Genomic DNA, 23,817 nt, shown 5'->3' with positions numbered 1-23,817 from the left:
CTTGCTATTGTGGAGGATATATCGCCATTAAAATTAATCTTATCTTATATGAAGGACGTTCATAAATTAAGCCCTCTTATTTTTTTAAGCCCCCAAAAGTTGAAGAGTCTGCTTCTATATGCACATCGATGTGCAGGGATTGCTTTCTTAGAGTCTCATACTATCAATATCTGCAACAGAGAGATGAAACTTTTAGATCATGAATAAGTTCAGTCATGATAACAATGCAATTTGCAATCCCCTCTAATCCATTCAGGTGGAATAAAATATAGGATGCATTAGTTTATGCACGCCCCTCATATTTAATGCAAAATTTAATTTTAATTATCAGTTCAGAGACGTCGGATAAAAAGAAAAATAGCAAAATTGAGGAAGAACTTAAATTAAAAACAGATTCCAGTGGGTTTTTGGTGACCATGTTGAAAATAAAGGAATGAAACTACTTGAAATATAATTTATTTCTGGTGAATCTGAGTATAAGAATAATAACTTCTTTCCTTTTATTTGCAACAAATTAAAAACAGAATATAGATTTTTCTCAATCGATTAGAAATAACATTTTTCTTTTGTAAGAACACAAACCAATATTGGCCATAACCGACTGAGGAAACATTTAAGTAGGTAACTTGTATTAAACTAGCTATTTATGTCAAAGATATTGAGGGAAATGACTGTACTTTAAAATAAGGCCACCAATTAATTTAACACAATCACAAAAAGGGTGTGCCACCTCTACGGAAAAGAGAATAAAAGAAGAGGAAGTAAATTCAGCTGAAATTTTATCCAAGGAAGCCATGCCATGCGCTAATGGAAACAATAACCTGTGGGAGAGAATAACAATGAATTTGATTGGTTAGCTAGCTAAAATACACATCAGGTGCATATCTAAAAACACCTGTTATTACGAATTCTATTCATATTAAACTGATAATTCCTCATGGAGATGAAATACAGAAGTTTTGTTTAACCTAATTAGCAAATATAATTTCATAATTTACTATATATATATATATATATATATATATACATATATATATATATACACACACACACACAAATTGCGTCACTTTCTTATAAGTCTTTCTTTACTAAGTGTCTTGGCAAGTTTATGAAGTTTGTTCATATAATTTTAAGAATTTTGTAACTTTCAGTTCAAGTTAAAAGGGATGAGGACAATTTTAGGGACGAGTCAACTTGATTCATCCTCTCACTACTTCTTGTATTCTGCAGACATGTCTTATTTTTTAAAAACAAGACACATCCACGACTAATGTGATTTTTTTTTTATCTTCCAATTTTCTTACTAATACTGGAATTTATTTAGGATACACAATTTCTTGGTGCATTAGTTCTCTTTACAATCGGCTGTGTGTTCTTCAATTTATTCTACATCCTTTAAGACGTCAGAGTTTTTGGTGAACTTAGTCTGGCACAAGACCATTCAAATGATTGTTATTGTGTACCCGTTTTACATGTCTGTTATTACTTTGAATGACAGAATTAGATTTGAATTTCAAGGTTTATCAGTGTAAAATAACGGCCAATGCAGAAAACGGTCTAAATGTTGTGAATAGACCAAGATGTTTTGCTTAGGTTTGGTTTATTTTACAGCATATCAACCATCTATGGATTATTTAATATAAGATAAGGTTATTTCCAGAATATATTGCTATTGGAATACATTACTCTTAAAAAGATTACTTCTAAGGAGTAACTTATTAAAGCAATATTAGTAAACTTATTTGTTCTTAACATGTTAACTCTCAGCAACAATATTCTAGTATTGAGAAGAAAATAGAAAGGAGAAACAATGTTTTGATTTTTTGAAGAATTAAACTGACTAACACGCTTGGAGATACTAGGGTATAACGTGATCAACTAATTGATTGGATTAAGCCTTTCTGATCTCCTGTTGAACTGAAGTAAAAGCCAAACTGAAAGAATGACTCAGCTAACAGGATCTTATCCTAAGGCATCATGGATTGCTATAAACAGCCCACAAGTGGCCCCGTTATCAGGATAGGGGATCCCTCTGGTTGTAATCAGAGAATGTGTGACCCTACCAACTGGATGATAGAAGATCTAAGATGGGAATGAAAGTCTGAAACATTTAAATATTTCTATTTCAATATAAATGACACATTATGTGGCAAAAGCTGTGAAAATGAGGGCTTACCGTTCAAACGACCTAGGTGTGCGTGTGTGCTTTGTCATCGCTGCGAAGCTAGGATAGGAAAAGAATTCTAAGATGGCGCCGACGGCGTTTTGTAATGGTATGATCTCGGAAACTCTCGCAAAATCTCGTGCATATATGCAAATCAGTTGGTCTTCGACAACTATAAATTCAGGTCGTTTTGGAAGGCAAGCAGTAAGGAAAGAACGGCCGGTTGGTAATTGTGTACGCTGGTTCGTGTTGGTGGCGTGTCATCGTGTCTGTGTGTGTGTGTACTGATGGAACCGCTTTCCTGTTCCTTGGACTTTGAATTTGTTTAGATTGGACTTCAACTTCACATTAATGAAGAAATATGTCAAATAAGTATGAAACTGCTTGACCCTCATGTGAAGATGTTCCAACCAGAAGAAACTTTTAGTTAAGGAAAGTGAATATCCATCAAATAAAATATATTTGAAGTGAAACTCGTCATTGTTGTTCTTCAAGAATAGAAAATCTTCAAGTTACCAATTTTTAGAAGAGTGTTCAAAGGACATCATTAATCTAATTTATAAAACTCACTATGTCTGTCTGTATGTCTCCATATTTTCAAATGCTATCTCTTCTGAAACTAAAAGTTGTAGAGCGGCGCTAGGGGCTTCAAATGATTGGATTTTTTATGGACCATTCTTTTATGGGTCTTTAGCCGGTTAAAACAGTTTTAAGGAGTCAAAAAAGGGGTCAAAATTTAAAAACATCGTCATACATTTTGTACATTCATCTTAGTTTATTTTTAATCAGTTCATATATGTTCACGTTTGAATTGCACAGTTTTGCTTTCGGTTTCAATTCTAGCAGATGGCATTCAAATGCTTTTTACTTTTGAAATCACGACTCTATAATAATATATACAAAATCTGGACAAATTAAAGTATCATATTTAAGCGTATTTTATGATCGGGCAAAGCCCCCCCCCCCAACACTAGTCCATGCTAAAGAAGGCAGATAATATCAACTGCATCCATTGAAAGGAGATGAAAGAATGATGTAATACATTTATGATATCCAATGTAGAATGGGGAATAAGTAAATGCTTTTTCAATGCACATATTTATTTGAAAATTCAACATCTAAGCAGCAGACAAAAATGTTCACAGAAATCAATAAAGAACACTGAATATTTAATGATATATCCTTTTTCTATGACAGCTATCAGCAATTCAGAATAATTTGAAATTAATTTTATATGAAAATAGAGATTAGCTCAATCAAGTCTTGAACAAGGCCACTCTCAATATGTTACAATATTTGGCTGATGGTATATTGTTTATCTTTACTGCATTTTGACTTTTAATTGCACTACAAATTTTATTACTCATTTTCACCATAAATAAGGCAAATTGCCACTAAGATAGAAGAAGCTATTATGACCATGTAGAGAGTTGAGCAGCGATATATCTGTTCATTTTATACTTAAATTAGTACAGTTAAGAACGCAGGAAACAGAGAGGGAATTCCAGAGTTTAGCAGTAAAAGGGAAGAAACTTTCAAAGTAGAAGGCTCTCTGACGTCCAGGGGAACCTCTATAGTGAAGGCGTGCTGTTTTTTGGGTTAGTGTAGAGGATTTACCTTAAGGGGGCACAAGTGTTACGAGTTCGTCAGAGCACATTCAATTAAAATACGTTTAAAACAAGCACAAGGATGCAATACTGTAGTGATGTGATATGCGTTGCAGCTTGGTAGATTGTGAGGGACCTACTAGATTTTTGCATCCTGTCCAATTGAGAACGGCTACTGGCTGATGCCCCAGCCCATATTTGGCAACAATACTCCATGCATAGGCGAATTTTGGAATTGTAGAGATATAGGATACTGTCAGGTGTGAATATTTTACTAACGCAATAGAGGAAGTTCACATTTGCAGCAGTTTTGGCAATGTATTCTATGTATTTGTTCCAATTCATGTTGTCTGTGAATGTCAGGCCGATGAGTTTAAATGATGAACTCTCAGCAATTGGTTACTGGAACGGGTCTTTATAATTAGCCTATAAATTACCGTTTAATGGTCTTTAAGGCTATAAATCATTTTTTAATGATTACTTAAAATAAAAAAAAATTACTTTTAAAAATCATTTTAAAATTAAATTTTATTCTGGTTTAAATTAAAACTAAACCCATCATGTTAGTTACTACTGGCTCAACAGATCAACTTGTAAGTTACTGTTCCAAACTAATAACATGCAGAACAAACATCAATGTAACAAGATTCCTTGTTATCAAACTGCCAAGATGAATGGTTTGGTGCTAAGTGAAACATTTAAGTCAATATTGTTACTCATTTCTGAGTGATACATTACTTCACATCGATGCATTTCATAATAAAGTTTAATCAGGAATGTTAAGTTTAACAATTATTTTGGGGGATCAGTGCAAGTAAATTTCACCCATGTCTTGGATTATTGTAATTATCTACATTGTTATAAGCATGTAGTGAAAATATCACATTCATCCAGCATCCAGCATAGCCGCAACTGAGATTGAACTCACTACACAAGTTTGTAGTGTAATTCAAATTTTGTCGCTAGCTGAACGCTTGATGCTTAGCCAGGGCTATCAAGAGTATTTTTATTGTGACGCCATCAATAGATAGGGTGCTTAACATGGCTTAAGAGAGTTCCATCTACCTTCAAGAGAATGATAGACCATGTCAGTTTCTCTTGCGGTACATATAGTGCTCAGTCTTCCTTCAAGATTGGATTGATGCAATATAGATCCCAATTTATGAAGGAAAGAGGTCAAAATCTGAGTGTGGTGATTTTAGAGGTATTAGCTTGCTTGAGGTAGCGAGAAAGAGTTTAGCAAAGATGTTGTTAAATCGTTTACTGAAATGAATTTGTCCCTCTATCATCCCAGAGAATCAATGTGGTTTTAGATTTTGTCATGGCACAATGGACACGATAGTTTCTGTGCAAAAGTTAATGGAAAAAATGTATGGAGCAGGGAGTGTCTTTGGATCAAGTTTTTGTTGATCCGACAAAAGCTTTGGATACCATCAATCGCAATGCACTCTGGAAAATTCTTAGGAAATTAGGCTGTCCTACTAGTTTTGTGGAGTTGCTTCAGCAGTTCAACTATAATATGAAAGCCTGAGTGTGAAACAAGGTGATATACTTGATCCTACATCATTTTCTATATTTTTTGCTGTGATGCTGGTGCATGCTTTTAACAATTGCCATATTGGCGTGAAGTTTCCATTTCATACATCAGGTAAACTTTTTAACCATAGACATCTCAATGCAAAGTCGAAAACTTTTCAGAACATTGTTCTTGAATTTTTATATGCAGACGATGCAGACAGTTTCACATTCAGACTCACAGATGATTATGAGAAGTTATTAGAGGCTTTTAAACTTACCATCAGCCTCAACAAAACATGCTATGTATTCCCCTCCTATAAGAATGCCATTTGTTGAACCAAGCATCTTGGTTGATGATAAGAAGTTAAATGTATTATTTTGTATCTCTGGATAATACGCTGAGTAAGGACTGTACACTTGATGCTGAGATAAATTACAGAATAGCCAAAGCCAGTTCAGGAAATCAACTCAAAAACAAAGCTAAGTGTTTACGAAGCAGGCGTTATCACTACACTGCTATATGGGTCAGAGACTTAGATAACTTATAGAAGGCATCTGAAGTTATTGAACCGATTTCATCAAAGTTGTATTTGGAGAGTTCTTAATATTTACTGAAGGACTCTAACGCCTGACAAAATCAAATAGTACTAGTATAGACATGAATATCATTCAAAATCAGATGTGCTGGACTGGACACTTGGTTAGGATGGAGGACAAAAGATTTCCTAAACAACTGTTTTATGACGAGATAAGGGTAAGAGACCACAACATAAACCAAGAAAAAGGTTTAAGGGTTCCCTGAAAAACAATTTTAAAATACCTAAGAGGGATGTACATAACTGGGAAGTTCAAGTGAAAGATCAATCGCTGTGGAGAAAAACCATCATAGAAAGTTGTAAGATTTTTGAAGAGCAGCATGTAGATCTTGTTGTCTTAAAATGTGTTTTAAGAAAGCAGGACGAAAATATAATGTCTGATAAATTACAACAGAAACTGAAGTGCACTGTATGTGGCAGATACCTTCAAAAGCTGGTTTTGTAAATCATCTTAAATCATACAATCAAAGACAGGAACAACAGTCTTATGAGGAGGCCTTACAGCACATCCGGCAACGCTAAGTTGTTATATTTGTAGTCTAAGCTGCAAATCTAAAATTGGCCTGACATGACATTTGAAGATTCACAATATTATTATGTGATCACCTTTACAGGAAGGAAAGTTTTTATGTCACATATTTGTACTTTCATGTAGGACTAAAGCTCGATTAAAAAGTCACTTACATGCACACAGCCGCACAACACTTAACTGAAGAGATGGCAAACTTCTGTCAGGAGGTAGCAATCATCATATATATATATATATATATATATATATATTAATCCTCACGTGAAAGAGCAGGACACAAAATGTTTTAAATAATAATAATAGAATAACAATAAAAAAGACTTTCGCTGGCGAGAACTACTATTGATCGTAACCAGTTATACAGTCCTTTTGAAATTTTAATCTCTATTTTTCTCGTTATGTACTGAATATTTGTTAATGAAACCTATATGAAATATGCTCCTTATTAAATTTTAAAGATTTTCTATTTTGAAAGAAGTTTTAAAATATTTAATCTAAAAAAGTTATTTTAAAATTTTGTTAAAAGAATTCAGATTTTCTAATTATTCAGACCTGTATTACAAAGAGGGAGTTGCAAAAAATGAGTTGTGGTGTGAGGAGAAATACAAACTGAAACAGAGAGAATATTCAGACCTGTAATAATACAAAGAGGGGGTTGCAAAAATGAGTTGTGGTGTGAGGAGAAATACAAAATGAAATAGAGAGAAGGAGAGTTTTAAAATATAATGTTAAAAAGGTAAGATACAAGTGAGAAAAGCATTTCATCCACGGCATGAAAATTGTTAAACAAAATGTTTTTACTATAGGCTTTAAAAATAAAGATTACTGAATTGAATACAAGATTCAATTTGAAATTTATTTATCTTCAAAGTGCACTTTTATAAATTTTACAAAGTAAGGTATAAAAATTGAATTTAAATTGAATCAAAAAATTACCTTGGATTTATTTTATGTAATGTACATTCTGTTGCAATTTAAAAACATTATCTTTCATCTAGCAATTAATGATATAGATATAAAATTTTCAATTATTTTTTTTAAAAAAGTGCAACAGAATGTACATTATATAAAATAAATCCAAGGTAATTTTTTGATTCAATTTAAATTAAATTTTTATACCTTATTTTGTAAAATTTATAAAAGTGCACTTGAAGATAAATAAATTTCAAATTGAATCTTGTACCTTTATTTTTAAAGCCTATAGTAAAAACATTTTCTTTAACAATTTTCATGCCTTGGATGAAATGCTTCTCTAACTTGTATATATATATATATATATATATATATATAGTGGGGAAATAAGTGTTGGACACATCCCATTAATCTTTATTTAACACATTTTTTATGCAGCGAATGACGCGAAAATTTAACAAGAAATAGTTACTAATTTAACAATAACAAATAACTTTAGCAATTGGAACCTTTTAAGGCATAACAAAAATTATATAATAAAAACGAGAATAGCCGGAAAAAAGTATTGGACAGACTAACACAATTTCATCTAATATTTAGTTGAAAACCCCTTATTGGCTATTACAGCTTTGAGACGTTTTCTATACAATGAAACTAATTTGTGACAACATTCTGGCGAGATTTTGGCCGACTCTTCAACACATACTTTCTTTAAATCCTGAATATTACGTGGATCTAGCTGGTGGACCATGATTTTGAGCTCTCACCATAAATTTTCTATAGGATTTAAGTCTGGGGACTGACTGGGCCACTTAAGAACATCTATTTTGTTCTGTACGAACCAATCAGAGGTTATTTTAGCAGTATGTTTGGGATCATTATCTTGTTGAAAGATCCATCCCTGTCGCATACCTAACGCATTGGAAGCAGACAAGTGATTATTTAAAAAATGTGTTAAATAAAGAATAATGGGATGTGTCCAACACTTATTTTCCCTCACTGTATATATATATATATATATATATATATATATATATATATATATATATGACAAAATTAGTAATTTAGATAGAACCTCAGAAAATTTATGCAAAACATTTTATTAGAATGTTGAAGTTAGTGTAATAATATATATATATATATATATACACACAAAAGATCCACACACCAATACATGCACGCACACATATATATCTGTGTGTGTGTGTGTGTGTGCGTGCTTATTGCCTTTGATGCCATCACTATATTGTCAGTGTTACTAAAAAGTTTGAGATAAAAGGTGTTGAGAAAAATATGTACTTCAAAGTTGAAAAGATGCAATATAAGTGAACCCATTTATTAAAGATCGTTTCAAAGGATGAGATACTTTATATTCAACATATATTTTCAAGAATCTTTGGCACTTATACACATGAAAAACTGAAAGTTTGTCCTGAGCTTACCTTTTCACTGGTTACCGATTTCAAAGACGAGTCGGAATCTTTCCTCTCCATCTTACTGGAAATTGGAAGAAAAATAAGGATAAAGGATGAAAGAAGATAGAAAACTAAATTATAAGTTACAGCAAAATAAGAAAAATTAAAAATTATTTTGCAAGCACAGTATGATAGAATGCAAAAACAAAAATCATAGAATGTACAATCCACAGAAATTTCTGATTACTGCAAGCTCAGAAACTTGTTACAGATAACTGAATATATAAGGCGGTCCCAAAAAAATAACTAACCCATGAAAGCATTAATAAAATTAACAATACTCAGTATAAGCCAGCCATATTCGGTACAAATAAACTTCAATGCCTGCCTGACATCTCCACCAAGTTACACTCACGAACGTCCAACAGTCTTTGTTTATTATTCATTTAATTGTATGCAGGCCACATGGAGGATTATCTCATACGTAGGAAGTGTTATACAGAATGAACTTCGCATTTATCATACCATGCCCCCACCACCGATTTTTATCTAAAAGATAATGTCTATCAAAACGATCCCCAGACTATTTTAAACTCAAGAGGGCTGCCATAGTCAAATTGAGGGCAGCAACAGAAGATAAATGTATGTTCTTATGTTGAATATTATTCTCATAATGTTTCATGCAATGTAACAATGCAATACAATATATGATGAGAACGAACATATGCCTATATAACCGAGATTACATTCTCTCAATACATATAATCTCTAGATTTGTAGTCAAAGCAAAGTCTAGTCTGGCTTTGAAAGTATTGAGTGACTTTGCAAATACCACTTCTTCCAGCAGCTGATTACATGTTCACCATATCTTGGGAGAAGTGTGCTCGAACAGACCCAGCTGCAACCTCTTCTCTTTTTCAGCTACTCATACATTTTTTTCAAACTTTATAAAAACGGTTCAGTTTGAAATTCCACATAAGTTACCGAATTCAACAGAGATTATCAAGTTTGAAGAGCTGTTCTTAAAACAAGTTAGAGGTTACATTGGTCAAAACGTTGTGAAAATAACAACCAAGATCAGAATAGTAATCCAATACAAATTCATAATTTTTATGTTCAGTTTTATTTGAAAGATCAAGCGATTATTGAATAAATGCTATTTACTTTACGTTTTGAAATTTTTCAGATAAGGATAGATTATTTAGATTATTTGAATCACAGTTCTCATCTTTGTAATGTAACCTCCGACCCTCTTGATTAAATAGTTCCGTTTGAAATTCTGTACGGATTCCCTAATTAAACAGAAAGATTCTAGAGTTTGACAAGATAAATGTGAAGAAGGTCAGCGATTACATCGATTGAAACGTAATGCAAATAACACTTCAGATGAGAACAAATAATCCAAATAATCCATGTTATACTGACATTAAATAATACATGTTATATTGACATTAAATAATACATGTTATATTGACATTAAATAATACATGTTATATTGACATTAAATAATACATGTTATATTGACATTAAATATCTGCTATTTGTTTAAAAGTCAGCATTTTATGATTTACAGAAATAAAAAAAACATTTACAAAAGATTCTCATATATATATATAATACTATCTAATATAAAGTAATATACATTTTTTATGGAAATCTTCCTAGACAAGGCATGAAGCTACTTGATGTAAAGAGCTAAGAAAGCACCAAGATAGAAGGAAAACAGTCAGCAGACAGAAAGTTCTACAAGCTTGTAATTATTAGAAACTATAATATGAGTATATTATAGTTTCTAAGGATAACAATCCATGGACAGCTGTTTCATCGTCTATTACTCATCAGTGTGGCTAAATATAGTAAGTGTATGCCAGTTTTTGGTACCTGTACGATCGGTCACATTTAAATGTAGATCAGTAGTCAAGTATCTAACCCTAACCCTGCAAACAAACTCGCCACTCACAGTAAAATAAATTATAGTGTTAAACATACTTTCTTTGTTTACATTTACTTTTAACCGGGTAACCGGAGAAATCTATTGTTTACAGATGATTACTATTTTACACGAAGCACGAAACTGTACATATGTTTTATGAAAACGAGTTGTGTTATTTGTTTCAAGTTTTTAAGATGGGGCATACGATATATAACACTATGCAGTGCAACATGATACTTCATTAATGGACCATAAATCAGGTAACTTTTTAAAAATGTAATGCAATCCAGATTTTGTATGCACTACGCTCAAAGCTAAAAAAGAAAACAAAAAACAGCCACTTTTCATTTTCGCAATTATTAGTCTCAATCACTTTGTGCAATGAAGAAGATTTTTTCCTCACGCGTTAACCATGTCGGATTTCTTCTAAGGGCAACAACAACATAAACACATTATAAAATATGAACTATTATCTGTATATGAAGACGAAAAGCCAGCATAAAGCCAGTGAGAAAGAGAATAGCTAAAGGCAGGTGTATTTATCCATCTGGTATGTTTTACTCAAGTACATTATAAAAACTATATTGCTATAACAATGATGAGTGCAAGAAAGTTATTAGAATTGTTAAAAGCAGACTCATCAGTTCCAAAAATGGGTTGCATTTAATGAGTTTTTTTTTCTATCTTGCAAAGATATTAAGAGTTTAAATGAACATGTAAAACTTATTTAATATTAGACAACACAATAAAATTAAAAGTAAATGTATACAGTTGTTGTTCTGTCCTTTTTTTTAGTGCATCAGCATTGCAAATGACGATCCACAAAAACATCACACCTTTAATTTAATGAACAGAAAACTTAATAATACAGGGTGGAACGATAAATTTTTCACCCTGAAGAAAACAACACTACAGCTTTATTGTTAAAGTCTTATTGAAAAAATCAATTCAGGTAAGTTGATTATGTAGTAGATCTGACATTAATGTAGCTGCTTTCAGCCTCAATCACCACTGGATACGGGTCTGAAATTGGGAGCATGCCTTTTCCACAATCGCTGGCAAGAGTGATCAGGTTAGCTTTGGTGCTGTGAGAAATCATATTGGTGATGTTCACGACGTATGACCAAACAAAGTAGTCCAGTGGGTTCAAGTTGGGGAAGGAGGGGGGGCAGTGAGAGAAGAGTACAAAGTCCTAGCACTCTTTCTGAAACCAAGCCTGGGTCTTTTTGGATTTGTGGGCCGACTTAGAATCCTGCTGCCACACCCAGGGTCTGCCAGCAGCTACTCGATTGCACCTGGAGATCACCACACTCTTCAGCACATTCAGGTACACTTTGATGTTGATTTTCAAGCTGATTTTGAAGATTTACTTGAAACCACACCAAAGATCATAACCATGGCCGGAAACTTCATAGAACTGTGTTCTCAAGCATTGAACCATCCAGATTTACATTCTGAGGGTGCTAGCAATGGTCTTGTTGTCATAACCTGAATAATAAAAGCGCAGGAGTTGTACAGTGGAAGATCTTCGATCCTGCTTGTTAAAGATTGTGTCAGTTTCGCACATGATATAAGGCTCTTATCGCTCTTAGAAGTTGTACACAACTGGCCAACTAGTAAATGGTCTGCAAAAAAGAAAAAAGAAAATCGGTTTTCATCAACGGAAATGGAATCATGTTGTCTTTTCTAGAGTGACAATTTTATTGCTCCACCCTGTACTGAATATGATAAATCAATCACATTGAATATTATCTCAAATTCTTCTAATTCATCTCTCCATTTCCATCAGACATCACTTATAGAAAATCCTCCAGATGACATCCAGAGTCTTCTACAAATTGGTATATATAGATGTGATGCGATCTTCTGATCGATCTTTTACTGCATAAAGATTTCCAAGAGTTACCAGCAAGCTGAAGTGAGGACAAGATAAAGTAAAGTTGTTCACATAGGGGGTTCTCGTTTGGCTGATTTCTCCAAACTCCTAACATCCTGTCAAATGATGCTTTTTGTTTTTTCATCAGTGTTTAAGCAGTTAAGCCATAGACCAAAACAGATTCTACTGTCTCCATCGCTCTGCTTACACATACCTAATAGATTTTTGCCTTGATTGACAATGGTAATGCTCTGTTAGTAATAATTCGTTTCTAGGGCAATTGCTCTTGACATATCAAAGGCCTTTGGCAGGTTATGGAATAAAGGTTTACAGTATAGCTGGAAATGTCTTCTCAATATAATTTCTCTCTAATATGTTTATAAGAGTAGTGGTTGATAGACAGAAATCAGAAGCTCACAGTATTAATGCTGGTATCCCTCAGGGATTCATCCTAGGCCCGACTGTCTTCCTGATCTTCACCAATGATTTCCCAAATCACATCCTAAGATCATTCATAGACATTTATGCTGATAACACTGCCGTCTATGACAACATTTCAAAGGCTGTACATAACCAAGATATCTCTGATTCTCTTTTATCTGATCTTGAGAACATGGTACGGTTGGGAAAGAGGTGACTGGTTAATTTTAATGCATCTAAAACCCAAGTTTCTATCTTTCCATCATCAAAGCTCTGACCTCCATCTGGCATCAATTGAAATGAATGGCTCTTGTCTTAGGAAGGCTCAATGTTTTAACAAGCTTCTAGGTCTGATCTGAAATGGAGCACATACATCAAATCTATTGCCAAGGTCGCTGGAAAAAGGGTGGGTTCATTCTCCCGCTCCAGCAGATATCTCACTGCTGATGCACTTCTCTACCTGTATAAGAGCCAAGTACATCCTAGGATGGAGTACTGTTGCCATATCTGGGCAGGAGCTGCTAGAAGCATCCCATCCTGCCATGGGAGGGTTAAAAATAGATTTTGTAGTCTAGTAGGGATGCCCTTTTCTCTTCCCTGAAACCTCTTTCCCATGTGCTCGTCTCAGCTCTAATTTATGGTCCCCTCTTGCCAAATTTTCATAAATAACATCTAACTGAAAACATTATCAATAATTTCCTCCACTCTTTATCTGTTTCCAAACCTAAACGTGGATCCCATGAACAAAGCTTCTTTCTAGAACTGCATGCCTGTGGAACTCTCTTGCATTTGCCTGCTTTCCAGTTGACTGCAATATAGTTGTCTTCAAGTCCAAAGTAAACAAGTTCCTGATGAGCTGTCTACTTAAGTTATCCAATTTACTAAATTTCCACTACTAACAATTGCTACAATATTGTCCCATTGACTACCGTACACTCATTAACTCTTATCCTCGAGTGATGGTGATCCATTCGTAAAAAAAATATCATTCAATCTATGCAATTGCTTTTATTTCTCTATATATAATAAAATAAAAAACAATTATTCCCATCCAGGAGAAAACGTTATAATTTTGCAAATGCAGATGCCACATATAAATTCAATATGGTCAGACTACTAGCCATATTACCTGTTACTTTCATTCGTTATCCAAAAGTCTTATATTGTGTAGAAATTTTACAGAGTGCTCCCTGCATTGCTTAGACTCCAAACAAAATACCTGCTAGTGCCAGTCAGGGCCTGCAAGTGCCTGCCAGTGTCTTCAGGTGACAGTCACCACAATGGATGACAGTGCTCGCCACTTGATCACAGTACCTGACAATTGAAGACAAGCGACTTACCTGCCAGTTTCCCCCAGTGCTCAGTCCTATCAAAAAGTGGCAGTAACAACATGAAAATCACTGTCAATCACCATCATAACCGTCAGTGTCCAACAGTGCCCACCACTGGATGTCAGTACCATACAATGGATGACAGTGCACAAATATTGAAGGCAGGCCATTTTATTAACATTCCAATGGGACTCAACATGATCGATAGTGATCGACAATGACCAAATGCAAGTAACTGCCTCAAAATGGCAATAACAACTAGGGCTCACAATTGAAGACAGAAGATTTCATTTTGGAACAGTCCGATGGAGGGTGATACTGGTCATGGACAACAGTTAACACTGTAAAACAACAATGACAGGCAAGTAAATGTAAGTAACTGCTTCAGAACATCACTAACTACCAGTGAGCATCAGTGCCTACCACCGGTATCCACTAACAGTCAACAGATATCAGTGCCATACAATACCAGACAGTTGAAAACAGACGATTTCAGTTTGATGCAACCTAATGAAGACCGTCACTGATCATGGCTGCTAGTGATTGCTAGTTATAAAGATAGCCAGTACCTCAAACCAACACTAATCGCCAGTAACTCCCAGTACTGACAATGACAGCCAGCTTCCACTAGCTAACACAGCTAGAAAATATCCAACAGTGGAAGCTAGATAATTTCGTGTTGGCCACATTCACCAGATAAATAGCAAAGGTTGTCGAAAAAGGTGGAAAGTACTGGAATTCTAGGAACGTATTGTTACCCAGACTCCAGGAAACATTACCGGCTATTTTCCAAGGTTGCTAAATGCAGTTTGATTTGTTTTAATACGGAGGGGGTGGGGGATTTACTGAATAAGATCTGGCTTTGTACGATACTTCCAGCATGATACATGTGTCCAGCTAGTTTTGAATATCTCTTGAAGACTTTTTGCAAAATAAAAATTGCTAAATTCAAGTAAGTCAGATCTTTACACGCCAACTAGCCAAAGGAAACGCATTTGGCATAATTGATATCAAAAACAACTATATTGATAAAACAGAAGCTTGGGTTTGAGAATTGTTTAAAATAAGTATGAGGTTTCGGTACCAAAGGGTTGATATGCCATAAAATAGAACTGATCCAAATCAACTAGATGAACTTGTGATTTATTATTCTCATTTTGACACTCCAATTACCTGAAGAGTTATTACTTCTTTTGAGAATAAGTTTGACATAGAATAAATGAGGATTTAAATAATCTTGCAGTCTATAATGTTGATAGTGATATTTGCAAAGATAAAAAGAATTATTAAGAAAAAAATGAAGCTCTTGAATGAAAATGTTGATGGTTGAAAAAAATGTATGAAAGAAATGAGGCGTGTCACACGTTCAAACAGTGACAGCTTTCAATATTGAAATTAAATTTGGTTACTTAATTGGCGTAATTGATTTTCAGCAAAAACTCAATTATAATAATAATAATAATAATAATAAATAATAATAATAATAATAATAAATAATAATAAATAATAATAATAATAATAATAATAAATAATAATAATAATAATAAATAATAATAATAAATAATAATAATAATTAATAAATAATAATAATAATAATAATTAATATTAATAATATTAATAATAATAATAATAAATAATAATAATAATAATAATAATAATAATAATTAATATTAATAATAATAATAATAATAATAAATAATAATAATAATAATAATAATAATGATAATAATAATAATAATAATAATAATAATAAATAATAATGATAATAATAATAATAATAATAATAATAATAATAATAATGATAATAATAATAATAATAATAATAAATAATAATGAGTGAGATAGGAACACCCTAATCAGACCTCCACTGAATAAGTGCAAAGAGTACTGGAACCTTGGAGATGTTTATTATCACTCAAATTTCAATGAAGAGCAATAATCATTGCCAGTGAGAACACAATAGTAAGCGGCTGTTGTGATACTACAAAACAATTTGCAAAGGTTATCGAAAGAGGTGGAAAGTACTGAAATTCTGGGAACTTATTGTTACCCAGACTCCAGGGAACACTACCGGCTATTATCAATGAGCTATAACTGATGATGACCTATGTGAGAACTAATAATAATAAGAAGAAGAAGAAAAAGAAGAAGAAGAAGATGATGAAGATGTATGCCTTCTAGAAATTCCATGACGCTTTCTACATCAGTCGGTATAATAATAATATTCATTTTCAAATAATGAATTTCTTCCAGAGTCAATATTATTAAGAAAAAATAACACTTTCATTTTCAGTAAAAATAATTACTATTGCTAACTTTAAATGAATTAAACGAATGGGTAAAGTATTAGAAATTAGAGAAGGTTCGTAGCCATTCAAATTTCACATTTCAAATTTCATTGCTAGTGAGAAATCCTTGTTAAATGACATATGTTGTAATAACATAAATTGATTTACGTCGGATATTATAAGAGGCATAGCGTGCTGAACATCTCGGGAGATTTGGTCGCACTAACACTCCAAGGAACACCACTTGTTATTGCCAATAAGAATCACTGATGATGACTAATGGGAAAACTCTTTATGAGTAGCAGTAGTAGATGATGATGATGATGATACCACCACCACTCTTCCAAAAGTTCACAGTGTGAAGCTGAAGGAGGCAGAAAAATCAAGCAAATATATGGTGTTTGCTAGAGAGCTGAATAAAATATTAAACATGAAAAAATCTAGGAGAAATTGGAATCAAAGAGAAGAATTAAAATATACTCGTATAAAGCATAGCACTGATGAAATCAGTTGAAATATTAAAATAAAAAAAAGGCCTTGAATGCAGAAGCCAACTTACATAGCCAGTTAAGACCAACCAATCACAGTTTAGCTGATATAAAATAATGTTGCATGAATACAACTGTAAAGATAGAAAGAACATTATTCAAAACCAAGAGAACTGAAACTACTAGGGTAGATATGTGAGAAAGATATGATAATCTGACACTCATCCCTCACCCCTACAAAGGGAAAAATTTGTTATGGCACCAGCATCAGTTGGTATCGCAAAAAAACGGTTAGGACAGATTTGGGAAAAATGGAAAGACTGAAGAGGAAGATCAATATCAAAGCCTCCTCTGGAAGAAAATAGAGAATAATAGAATCCTGAGGGAGCTTTCAAATTCAGGCTCTTCTTATAACGCAATGTGATTTGAAGCAGTGATCACAAGAAGTAGAGAGTAATGGAAATATGAGACTCTTGCTGTCACTCAGAGCCCAGGAAACATCACTTTGCTTTGCAAGTAATAACTCGTGAGAACTGTTAGTTAGTAAATTGCAATTTAATTAAATAAAGTTTGTAATAAAATATAATAATGATAAATTTCTTAACACCAAGCACTATGTAAGCACAAATAGAAACTATATATATATATATATATATATATATATATATATATAAGATACAAATATGAATCCAAAGGAACAAATTGCATGTGTAGGTAGATAAATAAATTTTTCAAATTAAAAAGAAACATGTGGGACCACAAAGATCAGTTCGGTACCATGTTTCATGGTACCGAACATAGCACCAAAGAGTATAAGATGATGTAAAATCTGAGGAGGGAATGCAGCATTCAAACCTCCACAGAAAGGTCACAAAAAGTAAGAAATACTGGGGAAAATTATTCTCATTTCAATTCTAGGGGATGCCAGTCATGGTTATCATATCAGCAAAAAACTGAATGATAAACGGTTGGTGTGAAATCGAAAAATGATGTGTATAATTGATCAAAAGTAGCAGAGAATATGGGAAATTTTGAAATCTTGCCGGCACTCAGACTCCAGAGAAAATCAGCGTCTTGCCAATGAAGAACACCTAATAACTTTTACAAAATAATATTAGCATTAATAACCACGATGGGAGCAGTGATGATATGGGAAAGGAGCGTAACTAAAGAATAATCATAATCAAATAAAGTTAGTTATGTGTATATGTATATGTCAATGTATACGGTTCAATTCTAACCTAAATTAATCGATCATTATGCATTTTGGAAAATAGCTGCTAGGTATAAGGGGATATAATATCAGCTTAATTTAGTTTTATGTGAATAAGGTGGAAGCTTTTTTTTTCAGATAGCTTCAATTTTGGTAAAATATTAAAAATCGGTATTAGACAGCAATTTATGGATATTTCCAAAACTTCTTTTTGATAGCATATTTTAAAGAGTTTTTAGGGAGCATAAAATGAGCAAGTTAAAAATTCAACTATTTCATTTTGATCTAATTAAGCGAGTTACATCAAATTCCAAAGACCCTTTAAATTAGTAATTGTCTGTATTTTTGAGAGGAGGTGTTTTCATTTCCTCATCTTGGTTGTTATAGTCACAATGTTTCGGCCGTTTTGCCCTCCAGCCTTCATCAGGTGTTTTGTATCGAACTGGGGAACTGTTTGTTAGAAGTCTCGAACCCAACCCTTTATTATTATTACGGGGGTACTGTGTTCGGACTCCAGCTAGGCTCTGGGACATAGTTGCTGATTCTCTGTTTTGAATGTTACTTTTCACTGCCTTCGTTCAGGATTGAACTCAGCACCTTTAGGTAACTGTAAACTTTGATACAACGTCTAGGACCACCCGGCCATATGTCACTAGGACAATTCTTAGTTGGTTTTTGTTAATGTTACAACTATGTTGTTATTCAAGGTTTTCTCTCTCTATTAGGTGTCCAAATTGCATTCAGCTCTACGCTTGGTTTGCTCAGTAGGTTGTTATGTCCGAGCATGTGAGCTGTTTCTTTAAATTATGTTATTTTTGTATTTATATTCTTTGGAATCCTTTGAGATGAGGCTTCATAATTTGTGTATTAATTTTTTTTGCTGACTGTTATCCTCATCTTCATTGTTGTTGTTGTTTTACCACATTTCGTCTAGCTCATCCTTTGGGGCCTGTGGTGCAGTGGATAGTGGTATTGAGTCTCTACAATTCTAGGTGAGCATTGTCTAAAGATAGCAGTTTCGATCCTACCCAAAGCAAGCCAGAGGATTAGTTGGTCAAAACATGGTCAGAAAACAACAACTATGGAAGACAGTAATTACTGGAGATACAGTTACAAGACTCAGCATTCCTATCCCATCACGGAAGAAGGCCAGAGGATGAGTTGATTGAAACGGGGTGAAATAACAACTGTGAAAATATCCACAAAAGAATAAATACACCCCTTAAATTTTAAACATTTTCTAAAATGAAAAGCATGTAAAAATTAGTAAAAATTGAAATAAGAATTCTACAAATCAGGTTTTATAGCATTACTAGCATGGGTGCCTGGCGTTGCTCGGGTATTTGGAGGTGGGTGTTGAGCAAAAAAAAAAAGTGGTAGTAGTCTTTGCTGTTACGACCACCGCCAAACTGGAAGTGACGTAGGTTTAAAATAAGGCTAGACAATCGAAAAGAGGGGATGACTTTCGAAAATATCGGTGAAAAAAGCGACCCCTCCCTGTAGAAAAGTGCCCAGTTGAGGGTGAAGAAATTAATGTTTTTAACCATTTTTTTCGGCATTTGTTGTCTGAAGAGTCAAGCTTAAAACAATACTGATCTTGTGAAAATCCGTCGCCTTTGTCGAAAGTTTTAGGCAGACATGCAAACATACATACATGCATTTATATATTAGTAGCTCAAAGTTTTGACCCTAACGAATTAAAAAGCTTGGCCTATCTCTGAATACCCTTTATGTAAAATTTCAAATGTTTAGACCAGAAATTGTCTAAGTAATTTGGTAGAGACCGCAGAGGTCAAAAAAATTTTTAAACTTTGACCCCTAATATGAACCCTTAACATGTATTGTTTGGGGATTGAATCAAGTTATTAAGTGAGATCCATGTCCAAGGAACCTATATCTAAAATTTCAATTGTTTATACCCAAAATTGGCGGAGGAGTTTGGTAGAGTTTTAAAAGGTCAAATCGTTGAACTTTGACCCTTTAACAGTCAAATTTCTGGCTGAAAACGGATTACAAAGATTTTCCCAAATCCTAGTACACTGTATATCAAATTTCGCGTATGTAGACTGAAAATTGACAGAGTTATTGCGTAGGGAAATGTACACACACACAGACAGACACTTTCACTTTTATAGATATATAGATATCTTAATTTTAATCTATGAGGGGCGTTCTAAAGTAATGTCACCTATATTTTTATTCCGCCCAAATGAATCAGAGGTGACCATAAATTGCATTGTTATAATGATTGAACTTATGCATTCATGACTTAAAAATATTGATGGTGTGAGAATATAAGAAAGCAACCTCTGCCATAGACGTGTGCAATAAGCAGAGATATGTTATTGAATTCCTGGCAAAAGTGCATTTAGATTGGTGGTGACTATGTAGAATAATAAAGTCTGGAACACAAAAGATAGTTCATTTTAATGGTACCACTCCAGTCACTTTTTGAGTTAAAAAATAGGAGGCTTTACTTTTGAAACGACCCTTATATGTAAACAGTCATAAATAGTTTTGCGAAACTGTTCTTTTGGGGAGTGCATTTTACCCGTCACATAGACGGGTATTATTCTAGTGAGAAATATATAAAAAAAGAAACAAATATTAATTTCAATATGAGACAAGGATGATTCCGTTTGGTTTTCAATTTTGAAATATCTTTTTAGTTGCAGCCTGAATATTAAAAAGTAATAAATATTAATAAAATAATAATCAACTTCCATTAACTGGTTTTAATCGAAGAGCTCTCCCACTAATTTGTGCATAACATCATCCATCAGCTTCTTTTCCTCAATACCAAACACACTTAAAATAAAATAGTTTCCCCAGGCGAAAAATTAAAAAAAAATCTTTTAATTATTACTGACTATTTCCTTCCACATTTTTCCTCAAGAATAATTATCGCTCATACTGCTAACATTATGGTGGACTGTCTTTTAGTTACACTCATCATCATTATCAAAACACAGATCGACCTACTGCAATACGGATTTTAAGTTCAATTTTAAAGAAATTAAGACATATGATTTCCTGGAATGAAATTCTTTCCATACAAGAACAAAACAAAAGTTATGAAATTATAAATTTTATATAATGAAAATGAACAAATGTATATCTGACTAACTTTAGTCATGGATACAAGCTTATTTTTATATGCATCCCCCCCCCAAAAAAAACAGAGTCTTAATTTTAATCTTAATAATAACTGATGATAAAAAGAAAGGAAAGAATAATCCGTTATGCAATTTTAATTTTCATGAACAAAGAAAAGGTGACATAATCTTAATAACTGATTAAAAAATAAAGACAAGCTAAATGATTAAGAAAAAGATTGGTTTAAACATAAAATCTACAATATAAAATTATTTTGTCGGATTTTAAAAATCAGATGCAAATAACATTTATGATGAGAAATCAACTTCTGCTTTAAATAATCCAATTATTTGCTATTATTGTTCTGTGTTATTGACAACATAACGTATTTAGCTATAATTTATTTCCAAACTGACAACAAATTCTTAGATAATCACCTAAAAATAAAAATCAGTGCAGTTTAAATTGGAGAATAGGAATTTTGTATTTAGAGTTAATAGGTTTTCAAACAAATAAACAGGCAAACTAAAATGGCTTCACTGCATCCCAAACAATGACAGCTAGATATAGAATAAAAGTAAAAGAAAGTGAATGAGAGGGGAGTATTAAGACGTCATCAAAAAATAACTATAGAAATGGTACTTGATAAGTATCTAAGGTTTTGGTTCTTCTACAGGTCTATATGAACTTCAAGCAGCATCTGAGGAGATTAGGATGGCATTACATCAGTCATTCACTGTTTCCCTTTCTTACATTAACGCATTAGTTGTACAAAATGCAAATGAGCTCATTACCAAATTAAAGAATCACACTATTAAGCAACATAAATAACATGTGTATCTGTTGGCAGATTGTCCAATCAAAGGTTCAATTATAATGCCAGACTGACAAACAATGGAGCAATGATAATATATCTTCAACTTAACTCTTCCATTACAACATATGGGAACCTATATATATATATATATATATATATATATATATATATATATATATGATGATTGCAACGTCTTGTCAGACGAATGCCACTCCCTCAGACACTTAAAAGTCCATGAACCCAAAAAATGACTTTCATCGACACAGGACCATTTTAATAGACAAATGTCTGAGGGAGTATCTATACACAGATGTTACAGAGTCTTAGCTTTGTATGACAGCTAAGTCTCTCTCTCAGTTCAAAATGTTGAGATCCAGCAACAAGCAAGAGCAAGATAGCCAGCAACAAGTTAAACTGCAGACCAGCTTAATGCGGGTACTGGTCTCCCGCTTTATGGCTTTTTAAATCAGAGATTTGCTTCTCCTAGAAAGGTTGCCTTCACCACGGCTTACAGGAGCCCTCTCCACCCCAACACACATATACATACACACAAACACACACGGTGCTAGTTGGCCGTTGACCCCGAAAAAGGGTTCATTCGCCCTTTGGAAGGTCTTATATAATATATATATAATGTTTATTTTATTTTCAGAATGTTTCGATGAGATATATCATCGGTACCATTGGTTTCAAACCTGATAATAGAAGACTGTTTCTGATACTCATATCAAGTTCTCATCAGCCGATGTTCATATGTTTTATAACCTGAATTGGAAACATACGCATACATTATAAGATCTCATGCAATTCTCGTTTTTTTTTTTTAAAACAACCTTAAAATTCAAATAATGAAATTTTTAAAATTGGGCGTTTAATATTTTGAACACTAAAGAAAACAAAAGAAAAGGAAAAGGAAGAAAAAGAAGAAGAGAACAAATAGTATGTACTAAAAAATTTTCTGTTATATGTTATTCTAATATATTTGAACGATTTATCACATCACCTATAAAAAAAAAAATTTTAACTATTAATTTAAAACCTTTTCCGGTCTTAAACTGAATTGTTTTAATCCTAAATCAATGTCTAACTAGTCTAAGGGAGATAGCTTTGTAAAGGCTCAAAGACTAATTTGAATTGATAATAATTATTTTTATTATTTAAATTTCTTCTTCTATATATACTATATGATACATGTTTATGCCATATCTAGGGAGGAGCTGCCTGGTGCGCCCTGTCCAGAATTGATAGAGTTCAAAACCGGTTTAGAAACCTAGTAGATGATTTCTTTTTCTTTTCCTTGTAACCTCTTTCCCACAGAAGAGATTTTGCGAGCCTGTCTCTGCGCTATCGTTATTTTAATGGCAAGTGCTCGACTGAACTAATCAATAATAATAAAGAGTGAAATCTGATCCTAGTAGGCATCTCTATCCACTATGCCATAGGCCAAACAGAGAGGCACAAACTTTGACTAAAACCAGTCGATTACAACAACCACTATATGCGATTTCCCCACTCTCTATCTGTGCTTGAAACTACAAACTAAAGCTTCTTTCCCAGAACTGCTCATCTGTGGAACACTATTCCACTGACCTGCTTCCTGGCTGAATACAACAT

The 23,817-nt window shown here is 33.2% G+C and overlaps 1 protein-coding gene across 6 annotated transcripts in view; it reads right to left on the bottom strand.

The window, feature by feature from the left end:
* LOC145293786 (sorting nexin-14-like) overlaps nucleotides 1-23,817 on the bottom strand; it is a 1,078,299-nt gene that overhangs the window by 82,647 nt on the left and 971,835 nt on the right. For all 6 annotated transcript variants that reach the window (XM_080140331.1, XM_080140332.1, XM_080140333.1 and 3 more), the window contains one exon: nucleotides 8,769-8,823. In XM_080140331.1, coding sequence (XP_079996457.1) covers nucleotides 8,769-8,823 — 55 coding nt within the window. The remainder of the gene's footprint in view (nucleotides 1-8,768; nucleotides 8,824-23,817) is intronic.

Source organism: Euprymna scolopes, chromosome 15 (assembly GCF_053919585.1).
Source record: "Euprymna scolopes isolate OS-2025 chromosome 15, ASM5391958v1, whole genome shotgun sequence".
Lineage (NCBI taxonomy): Eukaryota > Metazoa > Mollusca > Cephalopoda > Sepiida > Sepiolidae > Euprymna > Euprymna scolopes.
Note: the sequence above shows the minus strand (reverse complement) of the source record. Positions and strands in the feature narration are given on the sequence as shown.